The sequence below is a fragment of the Eimeria acervulina genome, genomic scaffold (assembly GCF_000499425.1).
Source record: "Eimeria acervulina Houghton genomic scaffold, Eah_scaff524, whole genome shotgun sequence".
Classification (NCBI taxonomy): domain Eukaryota; phylum Apicomplexa; class Conoidasida; order Eucoccidiorida; family Eimeriidae; genus Eimeria; species Eimeria acervulina.
The window spans coordinates 1-12,509 of NW_013547286.1; the positions used below are offsets into that span (position 1 = coordinate 1).

Sequence of the window (12,509 nt, forward strand, 5' to 3'; positions counted from 1 at the left end):
TGCTCTCTCTAAATGTCTTTATCCTTCTTACTGTCTCTACTTCTGTCTGACTGTCTCCTTCCCTCTCACTGTCTCTACCTCTTTGTTGCTGTCTCTATCTATCTTTATCTGTCTCCTGCTGTCTCCTCTTATCTCTCTCTTACTCTCCCAGACTGTCTCTATCTGTCTATATTTATTTGTCTCTTTATTTTTATCTGTCTCTAACTGTCTCTATCTGTCTCTATCTGTCTTTATCTGTCTCTAACTGTCTCTATCTGTCTTCGACTGTCTCTGTCTGTCTCCATTTATTTGTCCCTTTTGATTTTTATCTGTCTCTAACTGTCTCTCTTTAGCTATGTATAAACAAAGAATAGGAAGCGCAGCAGCAGCCTCTATTGTCTCTGCCCGGTGCGCTTCTCTCTCCTTTGTCTTCTTTAGCAGCAACAGCAACAGCAGCAGCAGCAGCAGCAACAGCAGCAGCACCGCAACTGCAATAACAGCAGAAGCAGCAGCAGCAGCAGCAGCTTGCCTGTCTCCGTCTGGGGTCCGGTTGCATGCAGCAAGAGACACTGCATGCAGCAGCCTGGAGCAAACGATGGCCCATAGAGGGGCTTGCAAAGCCCCATACAGTTCAAATCCGCATGCATGCTGCAGCTGTCCCCTCCACTCTGCTGCTGCAGCACGCACTTCAGCAGCCAGCTCAGCGAGGCCACTGCTGCTGTTGGTGCTGCTGCTGTTGTTGCTGCTATTGCTGCTGCTGTTGTTGCTGCTGTTGCTGCTACTGCTGTTGCTGCTACTGCTGTTGCTGCTGCTGCTGCTGTTGCTGCTGCTGCTGCTGTTGCTGCTGCTGTTGTTGCTGCTACTGTTGCTGCTGCTGCTACTGTTGCTGCTGTGGTGCCCTCTCAGCTCCCAGCGCAGCAGGGATCGAAGTGCGCTGCGTCTGTTAGTGGTTGCCTGCAGCAAGCACAGCAGCACAAAGCGGCGAGAAGCAGCAGCAGCAGCAGCAGCAGGAAATAAAACTCTGCTCTACAGCAGCAAAAATGGCACATGTCTGCTGCTTCGGCCCTACAGGCCCTGGTGCGCTGCAGCAGCAACAACTGTAATCATGCAGCAGCAGGAGACACTTGAAATAAACCCTAAAAAGGCGTGCAACAGCAGCAGCAGTAGCAGTAGCAGCAGCACCACCAGCGGCAGAAGCAGCAGCAGTAGCAGCAGTAGCAGCAGCAGCACCAGCACGCCTCACAGTGAGGGCTTCAGCCAGCTTTAGCTGCTGCGCTGCTTGGGATGTTTTGGCCTGAAGGAGACGGGTTAGTGCTACGCCTTCTAGTGCTGCTTGTTGCTGTTGCGGCGTCGCTGCTGCTGCTGCTGCAGCAGCAACAAACTCACTCTCCGCCTCCGTCAGCCTCCCGCACAGCAGCAAGTGCCACGCTGTCTCGCGAGTGTACTCCTGCAGCAGCTGCGCAGCTGCTGGTTCCTTTGCAGCCTGCAGCAAAGCCCTCCCCTGCTGCAGCAGCGACAGAGTCTCCTCCAGCACATCTTCTCGCCTGCTGCTGCTGCTGCTGTGACTGCTCCTGCTGCTGCTGCTGTTGTTGTTGTTGTACACGCAGCTCCAGCAGCCGCAAATGGCTCGCGACACCTCCAAACAAAACAAAAAGCCAGGAGGCTCCTGCAGTAGCAGCAGCAGCAGCAGCAGCACAGCAGCAGCCCCATGCAACAGCCACCAGCTGCACGCGGCGAAGCGAGCAGCAGCGGCAGCTCAAAAAGCAGTAGAATTTGTGCTAGTAACAGCAGCAGCAGCATTAGGACAGAAGTAACAGCACTAGTAACGGCAACAGCAGCAGCAGTAGGAGCAGCAGAAGCAGTAACAGCAGCAGATTGTGAGGTGTGCAGGCAAGCCCGAGTATGCCCGCAGCAAAGAAGAGGATGCTGACAACAGCAAAAGAAGAGACAGGAGACAGTGCTGTCTCCAGAGACATACTTCTGTGTTTAGAGATGCTGTTAACGTGCGGAGTGCTTCGTTCGCGCTGCTGTGTGCTGCTGCTGCATGCGTGTTGCTGCAGAGCTGCAGCAACAGCAGCAGCAGCGCAGCGGGTTGCTGCAGCTCCCCGCCACCGCTGGCGTTCTGGGGTGCAGCAGCAGCACAAGTTGCTGCTGCTGCTGCTGCCTCCTCCCACCGCGACACCGACAGCAGCAGCAGAGCCCGTTGAAAGGCAGCAGCAGCAAACCACGGCTCTCGTGACTGCAGCGCACTCAGCAGCACTAAAGCCTGCAGCAGCAGCAGCAACAGCAAACAATAGAGACAGTTTTAAAGCAATGCATGCGAACTCACGCGGCGTATAGGCAGCTGCTTAGCTCGAAACGAATATATATATATATATATATATATATATATATGCATATATATATATATATTGATATGCATACACATATTTCTATATAGATGTACATATATGCATAATATATATATATATATAGGTCTGTAGACAGAGTACTATATATACATGTACATATATATATATATATATATATATAGAGAGAGAGAGAGAGAGAGACATTTCTTAGGCATGGCTAATAGGCAAACAACCCGCATATATGCGAAATAAAAAAAATAAGGTAAATGTTTGAATTAATTTTAATTAATTTATTTATTTATTAATTTCTTGCCTGCTCCCACTGTCTCCTCCTGCGGTGTATTTCTGCTGCGCCAAGAACAGAGCGAGGAGAAGGGGTTGCTGCTCTCGTCAGCAGACTCAGCTGCTGCGACCTTTGAAAGCAGCGCTCTGCTGCTGCTAGCTCCTGCTGCTGCTGCTGCTGCCGTTGCTGTTGCTGCTGTTGCTGTTGCTGCTGCTGTTGCTGCTGCTTGACAAGCGCTGCATGCACTTCCAGGTGAAGCCAGCCTTCGATGCAGCAGCTCTCTTCCGTCTCCGTCTCCACAGTCTGCAGCAACGATAAGCGCATGCAGCAGCAAAACAGAGTTTATAGGGCAGCATATATCCAATAGAATTCCACTTGCTGCTGCTGCTGCTACTGCTGCTGCTGCTGCTGCTGTAGCGCTGCCACACCGTTGGGTGCTGCGGCCCCACAGTTTCTCCGCCTGCCAGCCAGCAGCCGCAGCAACAACAGCAACAGCAACAGCAGTAACAGCAGCAACAACAGCGCGACTGGCCTGCAGTGCAGCAGAAGCGCCCTCAAAGTCTCCGAGGTATGTGAGGGCGGAGGCGGCGAGCAGCCGTCCGCTGTCATTCTCGCATCCCTTGGCTGCTGCTGCTGCTGCTGCTGCAGCAGCAGCAGCAGCAGGAGTATTCGTCTTCAGGGAGGCGCCTCTTGGAGTTATTGGTTTTATTGTCCTGCAAAAATGGCAACGAAGAAAGACGAAACCCTTGATAGGATCTGTTTAAGAGTATACTTGTTTAAAAGGAAATCTCTTCTGTTACTGCTGCTGCTGTTGCTGCTGCTGCGGCTGTGCATGCACGTCAGCCTTCACAGACTAGAAGAGCCGCGCGGACTTGTCTTTATTGTCTCCTTTTTGCAGGCTTATGAGGGCCTTCTTCACTTGCTGCAGACAGAAGTTTGCTGCTGCTTCTCCCTCACTGCTGCCTTCTTTTTGCTGCTGCTGCTCGAGGCTCTGCAGCAGCAGCACTGCCTGCTGGGGACGGTAGTCAAGGGCTGTAGCTACGGCACGCCACAAGACAAACGCGCTGCTGCTGCTGCTGCTGCTGCGGTTGTAGAAGCAACCCCTGCTGCAGACACCCAGAGCTGAGCTCAGAAGCCGCTGCTGCAGCGCGTAGTGCAGCACGCACTGCAGGCGCCCACTGACCTCCGAGTCCATCGCAGTAGCAGCAGCAGCAAGTCGGTTGAGCAGCAGCAGCAGCAAGCAACAGCAGCAAGTCAATCGCGTTTCAATCGTGTAGAGGCAGTAGCACCAGCAGCTGCTTCATCTAGCAGCAGAAGAAGCAGGAACAGAGCGCAGCAGCAGCAAAGTGGTGCTTCGAGCATACTAGACAGGATGAGCAGATCCACAAGTACCCTAAGGGGGCAAGCAGCAGTAGCAAGGCAGCATGAGGGTGCTGCTGCTGCTGCTGAAGCAATTGCTGCTGCTGCTGCAGCTGTTGCTGCTGCTGTTGCTGTTTCTGGTGAGGAAGGCGCTGCTGTGCGGCCGCAGGAATGCGGTGCAGCAACGAAACTGGGAAGTGTCTCCTGTCTCCTGTCTCCTGACTTCTAAGGGACAGAAAGGAGCTGCAGCAGCTCAGCCACAAGGAGACAAACAGCAGAAGGTGTCTCCTCGTTACTCCTTATTGTCTCCTTTAGGGACAGAGAAGGAGACAAAAGGAGACAGACAAACCCGCAGCAAAGAGACAGCGCCCAGAGCGTCGTATGCGTCACTGTGCCTGTGAAATAAAACCTGCTGCTGTTGGTGTTTGCCGCTGCTGCAGCAAACACCAACAGTTCCTGTTGTTGCTGCTGCTGCTGCTTCTGCTGCTACACTGCATTGCTGCCCATGGTGGTTGGAGTGGATCTGCGTCACTGCGAGGAGAGCTGCATGATTGTTGTCTCTGTTTTTTATCTCTAGACAAAAGGTTTTTTATATATTAAAAAAAGAAAGGCTTTTTATAGAAAGTACTGTCGTTGCGGTGAGTTGCTCTCGGGTGTCTCCGCAGCTCCCGCTGTCTCCTGGAGTGACCCTGCGCGGTGTTCGCTTCGAGCAGCAGCAGCAGCAGCAGCAGCAGCGACAACAACAGCAGCAACAGGAGCAGCAACAGCAGAAATGATTGAGTTGCGTTTTGTATGATTTGTTTCAGTGAGTTCGTGCTGCTGCTGAGCAGGAGGTGTCTCCTTTCCTGTTGGCAAGAGACACCTGCTGCTGCTGCTACTGCTGCTGCAGAAAGGAGACAGCAGCCCCGTCTGTTTGCGGTTTGTTGCTGTCTCTAAGAGGAGAGGGGAGGGCTAAAAAAAGTTGTTGCTGTCATAGAAGCAATACAAAAACAAAGGAGACAGCAGCAGCGGAGAGACAGAGACACAAGAGACACCTGAATGCTGCTGCTGCCTCGCCGCACCACTGTGCTGCTGCCGCCTCCCAAACAGCAGCCCCACGAATAAACAGCAGCAGCTAATAACAGAGTTGTCTTTGCTTTTGTTTTTGTTCTTGTTTTGTTTTGTTTGTTTTGTCTTTATTCATGTATGCTTGTCTTTTCAGGTGTATATACAAACACCACACAAAATAGCTGTCTCCTGCAGAAGGGACTGTCTCCTGGGGTCTCCCCTGTCTGCATTTGTCGCAAAAGTTTTATTTATTTTGTTTTGTTTCTTTTTCTTATGTAGTTTTGATTTGTTATCCCTTACTAAAACAACAGAGACAGCAGCAACAACTGCAGCAACACCTGCAACAACACCGCAGACAGTACACCCCGGCTGTCCCTTCAGGATGCTGCAGCACCGCCCCCCCCTGCTGCTGTTGCTGCTGCTGCGTTGCTGCATTTGGCTCTTCCTCCTCTTAGCGGCAGCAGCAGCGGCAACTGATGCAGCAGACGCTGCTGCTGCTGCTGCTGCTGCTGCTGCTGCAGGCGGGATTCCGTTGGAGGGTCTTGCTCCTGGGGATCGTCCCCAGGAACGTCTCCCGATCCCTGTCACCCCACAGGTGCCCCCCAACCCAACGCACCTGAGCCAGCAGCAATCTGCTGCTCCTCCTGCTGCTGCTCCTCCTCCTCCTCCTGCTGCGTTCTCCGTGCAACAAGCAGACACGGATGGAGAAGCATCAGTGGGGGAAGCAGCAGCAGCTGCTGCAGCAACTGCAGCTACTGCAACTGCTGTCTTTTTCAGAGGCGCACCTGAAGGAGACCAAAGTGTATCTCCTGCAGCTGCTGCCACGGCTGCCGCTGCTCCTGCTGCTCCTGCTGCTGCAGCATCAGCAGCAGCAGCAGCAGCAGAGCCTGTGCATGCACTGCCAATACTTAAAGTGGTAGCTTTTGCTGAGGAGGTGCCGCAGGTTGTACGAGCTGGGGAATCTGTGCATGCAGTGTTGCATGTAAAGAGTAAAGACGGGGCTTTATTGACTTCATTTGATGAAGCCCTTTACTTTAGTTTCTTCTCTCTAGAAGAAAACACAAAAAATACAGCGACACCCCAAGAAATAGACAGAACCTTCTTCACTGGAGCTACCGTTGCAAACGCACACAAAGGTGAGCCCTGCTAAACCTACTGAAGCTTCGCTGCATGCATGCACGTACAGAAAATGCATGCATCGGCAGGTGCATGCATGCATGCATGCAGACATGCACCTGTTTCTATCCATCTATGCGGGCGTGCATGCATGCATGCACCTGTTTCTACCCACGTAGGCATGCATGCATGCACCTGTTTCTATGCATGCACAGGCATGCATGCAAAGAGAGGTGAAAAAGTGCAAACATAGATGCGTACAGTGATGTGCATGCACATATTGATAGGTAAAAGGGCGCATGCATGCATGCATGCACCTATATGTGCATGCAAGCAAGCAAGCATGCATGCATGCGTAGATAGTAGAGATGATGCACGCAAAGGCGCTGGCGGCTCTCCTGGTTGCTAACACCTAGCGAGTAGCAGAGGGAAAGAAGAGGCAAAAGAAATAATATTAAAATAAAAGCAATTAACCCGACATCGTTCGTTCGGGACACAGACAACTCCTGCAGCAGCAGCAACAAACCAAACGCCATTCTAATGCAGTCTTACAAAGAATGGCTGCTGCTTCTGTTGCTGCTACTGCTGCTGCTTCTGCTGCTGCTACTGCTGCTGCTTCTGCTGCTGCTACTGCTGCTGCTACTGCTACTGTTGCTGCTACTGCTGCTACTGCTGCTGCTTCTGCTGCTTGCAGTTAGCTACCTGCAGCAGCAGCCGTGACCCCTCCCTACCCGAAGATTCCGTTGTTGCAAAGCGCAACAAAAAACGGGAGGAAAGGCATCCAGCGGTGCTTAGAAGCAGCACCTGCTGCTGCTGCTGCTGCAGCTGCGGCTGGTTGGAGCGGCCCAGTAGGGGTACACAGGGGGCGTTGTGTGTTTGCTGCAGGTGTTGCATCTGTGGGGGATTGGCGTTTCTTTAAGGCGGGACTTTATAAAATAAAAGCTGCTTGTGATGGGTGTCTCTCCGCATTTTCTGCTGAGCTTCGGGTAGTTAGCAGCAGCTTGTTCGCGCTGCAGCTGCTGCAGCAGCCTGCTGCCAGCAGCAGCGCAGGAGCACCCATACACCCCGCTCCCGTCTTGCAGGCTGTTGATGCCTTTGACAATGTTGTAGAAGATATTAAAGGAGATGTCGCTGTACAGCTTATTCCCAGCCAAGCACAAACAAAACTAACCACAGGTGAAGCAAGAAGAATAAAGAACTAACAACTGCAACACAGACACATAATATACGCCGCATGCAGACCCTATGCTCGCAGCTGTATCTATTGTCTTGCAGCTGTATATACACACCATTCTTTTTGCAGCTCAGTATACGCCCACGGCACCAAAGTAGCCGTGCATCAGAGACAAATTGCTGCTGCTCTCGCTGCTGCAGCTGATACAGCAGCAGCAGAGACAGCAGCAGCAGCGAGAGCAGCAGCATGGAGTGTCTTTGCATTTCATTATTAGAAAGCTGCACATGGTGCTATTTGCTGCTGTACGTCCGTCCAGTGCAAGGAGACACCCCGAAAGTGATAGGAGTGCTGCAGCAGCCTTTTAAAAAAGGGATTGTCTCCTTTCCGGGTCTCTCTGTGGGGACAGCAGCAGAAGGATATCGTCTTCGTTTTTTGCTGCTGTCTCCTTCGGTTGGCCGCCCCATTGAGGTCTTCAGCGAGCCTTTCAAGGTACAAGCAGCAGCTCCTGCTGCGCTGCAGTTCCTGCTGCAGCCCCCCCCAGAAGTTGCAGCAGGAGACACATTTCAGGTGTCTGTACAGCTCCTAGATGAGCACGGCAACCCCATACCCCACAGCCACACCATCACGCTGAGCGCCAGGAAGGAGACAGAAGAAACAGAAGAGACAGAAGCAGAGACAAAAGGGACGGAAGAGACAGATCCAGAGACAGAAGAGGCCTCGCAGCAAATTGAATTCTTGGGAGCAGCAGACGCAACTGCAGCAGAGACGCAAACAAACTCCGGCATCGCCACATTTAAAGAAATCGCCTTGCCCCCCTCCAAAGACCTTCTTTACCTCAAGGTGCTGCTGCTGTCTCTGCTGTTTCTGTCGCCGCTGCTGCTGTCTCAGCTGCTTCTTCTATTTGAAGGCCCCCTCTTGAATGGTTCCACCGTATATTTGCTGCAAACCACCTAAACCCTAAACCCTAAACCCTAAAGTTATGTGAGTGGAGTTATATTTCAGGCTGCATGTACAAGCTGCGAGGGGACAGTGCGTGGGCGCTCTCTGAGCAGCCGCGTGCGGGCGTCTTCTTTTGTAGCAGCAACTGCATGCGATTTGCTGCTGGAGGGCAGCAACGACGGCGGAGATACTTGCACTGTCTCCGTCTCTTTACACAGTCTCCTCGCTGGGGGCCCCACGGCCCCCATCTCCATTTCAGTGCTGCAGATTGAACCTGTCTCCCTTGTGGGGCCTTCGACTGACAGCCCCCTACCTCTCACTGTCTCTCCTGCCTCTCTCGTCTTCAACCCAGAGGAGGCATCTGTCTCCAAGACGCTGCATATCAGAGTAAGACCGAAAACCCAATAACATCCCCACAACAGCAAGAATGAAGCGCATGCATGCGTGCACATTAAACGAGAAGGTATGGGGCCTCTGCATGCGTGATTTGCATGCAAACAAACAAATAAGGGGCTGATGCATGCATGCGTACACATGCATAAACAGATAAGTGGCTTCTGCATGAAAGCATGCGTGCAGAAGCATGCATGCATAGACGAATAGATAAGGGGGTTCTACTGCGCGCAGCAGCAGAGACAGCAGAGGCGCCGAATCCCGCTTTACTGTCTCCTTACAACGTAGACTGAGGCAAATGCAAATAGAGACAGATGATAAGGCACAAACGGTTTTCTGCTGTACAAGCAGAGACAGAAAATAACAGAAATCAACGACCCAGCAGTCCCTTATAGAAAGGAGACAACGCGGGGTGTCTCCCTCTTGCTATGGCTGCTCATGCAGCTACCCATGCATGTTTGCTGTTTTTATTTGTTTGTTCGTTTGTTTGTATGTTTGTTTGTTTGTTTATGTTTATGTTTATTTTGTTTAGTTTTGTGTTGCTTTCTGCCTGCCTATCGCATGAGTATTCGTTATCCTTTGCTCTTTGCTGAATCATCCGTTGCCTTGTGCTTGCTGTTGCTTTTGCTGCTGCTGCTGCTGCTGCTGTTGCTGCTGCTGCTGTGTAGGCGTTGGATGACTCTGTTGTGCGGTACAGCTCAGATGTCTCGGATTGGAGTTCAGGTTTGCTGCTGCAGCACTACCGCGTGCATTTGCATGCAGAGTCAGCGGACCCTTTGTGGGGCCCTACAGCAGTTGAGTGGCTGGATGAACATTTCTTAGACATCACAGTTCTTGAAAACGACAAATTCAAACTCCAATTTCAACAAACGCAGCAGCAACAGCAACTCCTCAGGCGAGGGGACAAGGTAACAACCACCTGCAGCTACAAGCTATGAAACAATACAAGCATGCATGCATGCACGGAAGCATGCATCTCTGCATGCATTCGTCCATGCAGGGCAGCATGCATACATACATACATACGGGGGGATTAAAATTCATGCATGCATGCATGCACCCATGCACCCAGGGGAACAAGCACGCATGCATGCACGCATGCATGGACACAGGGGAGCAAATGTGCATGCATGCATGCAAACCAGCTGCATGTGTGCACGGAGATGTATGTTGCAGATATCGTACGAGGTCTCTTTGGGGTTCAGCCCCACAGAGGGCCCCGTCAACGTCTCCCTCGAGGCCCCTGTAGGTGTTGTTATAAGCCCCTCCCGTCTCACCTTTGAGAAGGAAAACTGGAGTGTTCCCCGTCTTGTTCAAGTTCAGGTCACCAACTTGTTTCCTGCTGCTCCACTGGTCAGTCTCTGTTGTTTGTAGGCTTTATGCATTTTCCATTAGATGCGCAGTACACAAATCAAAAGCAGTAAAAGTAGCAGTAGTAGTAGTAGTAGTAATAGTAGTAGTAGTAGTAATAGTAGTAGTAGTAGTAGTAGCAATAGTATTAGTAGTAGTAAATGCAACAGCAGCAGATGCAACAGACAGATGATAGTAAGAGACGCGATAAGACAACCAGCAGCAGCAGTGCAAGAGCAGCAGCAGCAGCAGTGCAAGAGCAGCAGCAGCAGCGGAGCAGCGCAGCAGCATACAGCTGCTGCTAACACAGGAAATAGAAATACAACGCGTGCTGCTGCTGCAGACACCTGCAAAGGCTGGGCAAGCAGCAAGCAGCTTCGCCGTCACCCATCAACTCCAAGGCAGACTGGGGGGTCTTGAAATTCAAGAAAAAGAAGAACTCATCTTCTGGGTTGCGGAGGAGGGGAAGGGAAAGGTAAATAAAAATTGAAAAGAAAAGAAAGTAATTCATTGATGCGTATTGTTTATTTTCCTTTTCTTACGGCCCACACACACAAACAACAAATTCAAATAAACATGCAACATGCGGAAGCCAGGACACGAAGCAACAACGACCATGCCGTAGAGTTTAGGGTCTAGGGTTTAGGGTTTAGGGTTTGGAGTTGAGCAGTTCGAGTAAAGCGCCCCGGGTGTAGGGTTTGCGGTTTAGGGTGTAGGGCTCGGGATTAAGGGTTCAGTGTTTAAGTTTTGGAGTTCAGGCGTTCGAGTCGAGCGCTTCGGGTTTAGGGTTTAGGGTTTAGGGTTTCCCTTCTGGCCCTTTAGTTGAGGGTCTTATATTTGTTATGTGTAGGGTTTAGGATTTAGGGATTAGGGTTGTAGGGTGTATTGTGTATTGTTTGCTGCAAGTGTATGTGTACACCGCAGCGTTTACCTTCTGCTACCATAATATAAATAGCAGCTCCATTACAAAAAATAATTTATATTAAGTTTACAAATATAAATACAAAATACGATTTGTTTTTTTGTTGCTGCGCCTTTGTCCAGGTGGTATGGGAGGAGGTCCCTGGGGCTGTGCTGGCGGAAACGTCTTTCGTGTTGTCTTTTCGGCTGTCTCTACAGCCTACGGAAATTGTCTCTGTCTCCTTAAACTGCGGGCCGCTGCTTGAAGCCCTCAGCAGCAGCACTGTGCTACTGACCCCCCTTCAGTGGCACCGAGGCGCGACGTTTCGCTTGCGGGCCAAGGACGATGGAGGTTAGACGAAAGATGTTGTTGTTGCTGCTTCTGTAGCTGTTGTTGCTGTGTGCTGCTGCTCCTGCTGCGCTTGCTGCTGCTGTGGGTTCTGCTGTTGATGCTGCGCTTGCTGCTACTTTGGGTTTGAGTAATGATGCTGCTGTTGCCGCTGTTGTGAGTTTTCCCGTTGGTGCTGCTGTTGCTGTTGCTATGTGTTCTGTTATTGCTGCTGCTGTGGGTTATGGTGTTGCTGCTGCTGTGGGTTATTGGAGTTGCGGTTGCTGTTGCTGGCGTTCTACGTTCTGCTGCTGGTGTGTTGTTGCTTTTGCTGCCTCGACTTGTGCTGCTGCTGCTGTTGCTCTCCTTTTTCAAGACATTCCCTGCTTGTTGCTGCTGTGCCCCTATGGTTTTCTTTTGATAACAGATACGGAGCAGCGGAGCCGCATGGAGTTTTGTGGGGTGCAGATGCACTCTGGAGACAGCCGTTTTGTCTCTTCTTCTTCTCCTTCGGATGATGATGAAGAGGGTTCTTCTGTTGTTGCCCTTCGGGTGTATAAACAGCACTGCGCTGACAACACCTACAAAGCCCGCTGTCCCTGTATCGCCGGCCAGCAATGCACCACCGCTCGCTTCTCGCACTGCCCCGCAGGCACCTATAGGTGAGTGTCTACTCTGTCTACTCAGCATCGATTGTGAATAGAACTTCTCTTATTCCATCAGCTAGCCTTTAACAAACCCTTGAAAGCAAACAACAAAACAGATACAGGGGAAACCACCTCTAAAGCGTTGTCTCCTCTTTCTGAGGCAACAAGAATATATATTTCATTTTCAGATACACAAGAAGTTAGAGTGCCCCTACCACTCCGCGTTTAAATAGTTAGACGCATGAGATTCAGGTTCAATATAATTTTCTTTAAATTCAACTGTTCATCGCGAGCACACATCCCCGCGATGTTTTACCAAAATGCAGCGGAGAAATCAGCTTGAAGGAAAACGCACACACCATCTCGAGCTCTCGCGGTCTAGGGTTTAGGGTTTAGGGTTTAGGGTTTCTTAGGGTTTTCCTGAAGAGCAATGCATTCATTCAGCTTCCCCAAAGTCGTTCCTGCGCTGCTGTTGCTGCTGCTGCTATTGCTGCTGCTGCTGGCTGCAGATTGCCTGGGACCTCCGGCTGCTTACAGTGCATCGAGGGGCACTTCTGCCCTGAGGGGGCCTCCCGCCCGGAGCCTTGTCCGGAAGGAGCTACAGCGAGAGCGGGAGCAGCAGTTTGTCGTTTATGCACAGAAG

General features: G+C 51.3%; 2 protein-coding genes across 2 annotated transcripts; one reads left to right on the plus strand and one right to left on the minus strand.

Annotated features, from left to right (window-relative positions):
* Window positions 1-314: 314 nt before the first annotated feature.
* EAH_00041450 (hypothetical protein, conserved) lies at window positions 315-3,808 on the minus strand (the record flags this gene model as incomplete). Its single annotated transcript, XM_013391799.1, has 5 exons — window positions 315-332; window positions 463-933; window positions 1,223-1,645; window positions 2,654-3,326; window positions 3,486-3,808. 5 exons carry the CDS (start codon window positions 3,806-3,808, stop codon window positions 315-317), a joined length of 1,908 nt encoding a protein of 635 aa, XP_013247253.1.
* A 1,593-nt stretch (window positions 3,809-5,401) lies between these two features.
* EAH_00041460 (hypothetical protein) lies at window positions 5,402-11,885 on the plus strand (the record flags this gene model as incomplete). The annotated part of the gene is made up of 9 exons (XM_013391800.1): window positions 5,402-6,155; window positions 7,021-7,311; window positions 7,626-8,149; window positions 8,312-8,635; window positions 9,310-9,549; window positions 9,818-9,964; window positions 10,335-10,466; window positions 11,036-11,243; window positions 11,647-11,885. 9 exons carry the CDS (start codon window positions 5,402-5,404, stop codon window positions 11,883-11,885), a joined length of 2,859 nt encoding a protein of 952 aa, XP_013247254.1.
* Between the last annotated feature and the right edge of the window lie 624 nt (window positions 11,886-12,509).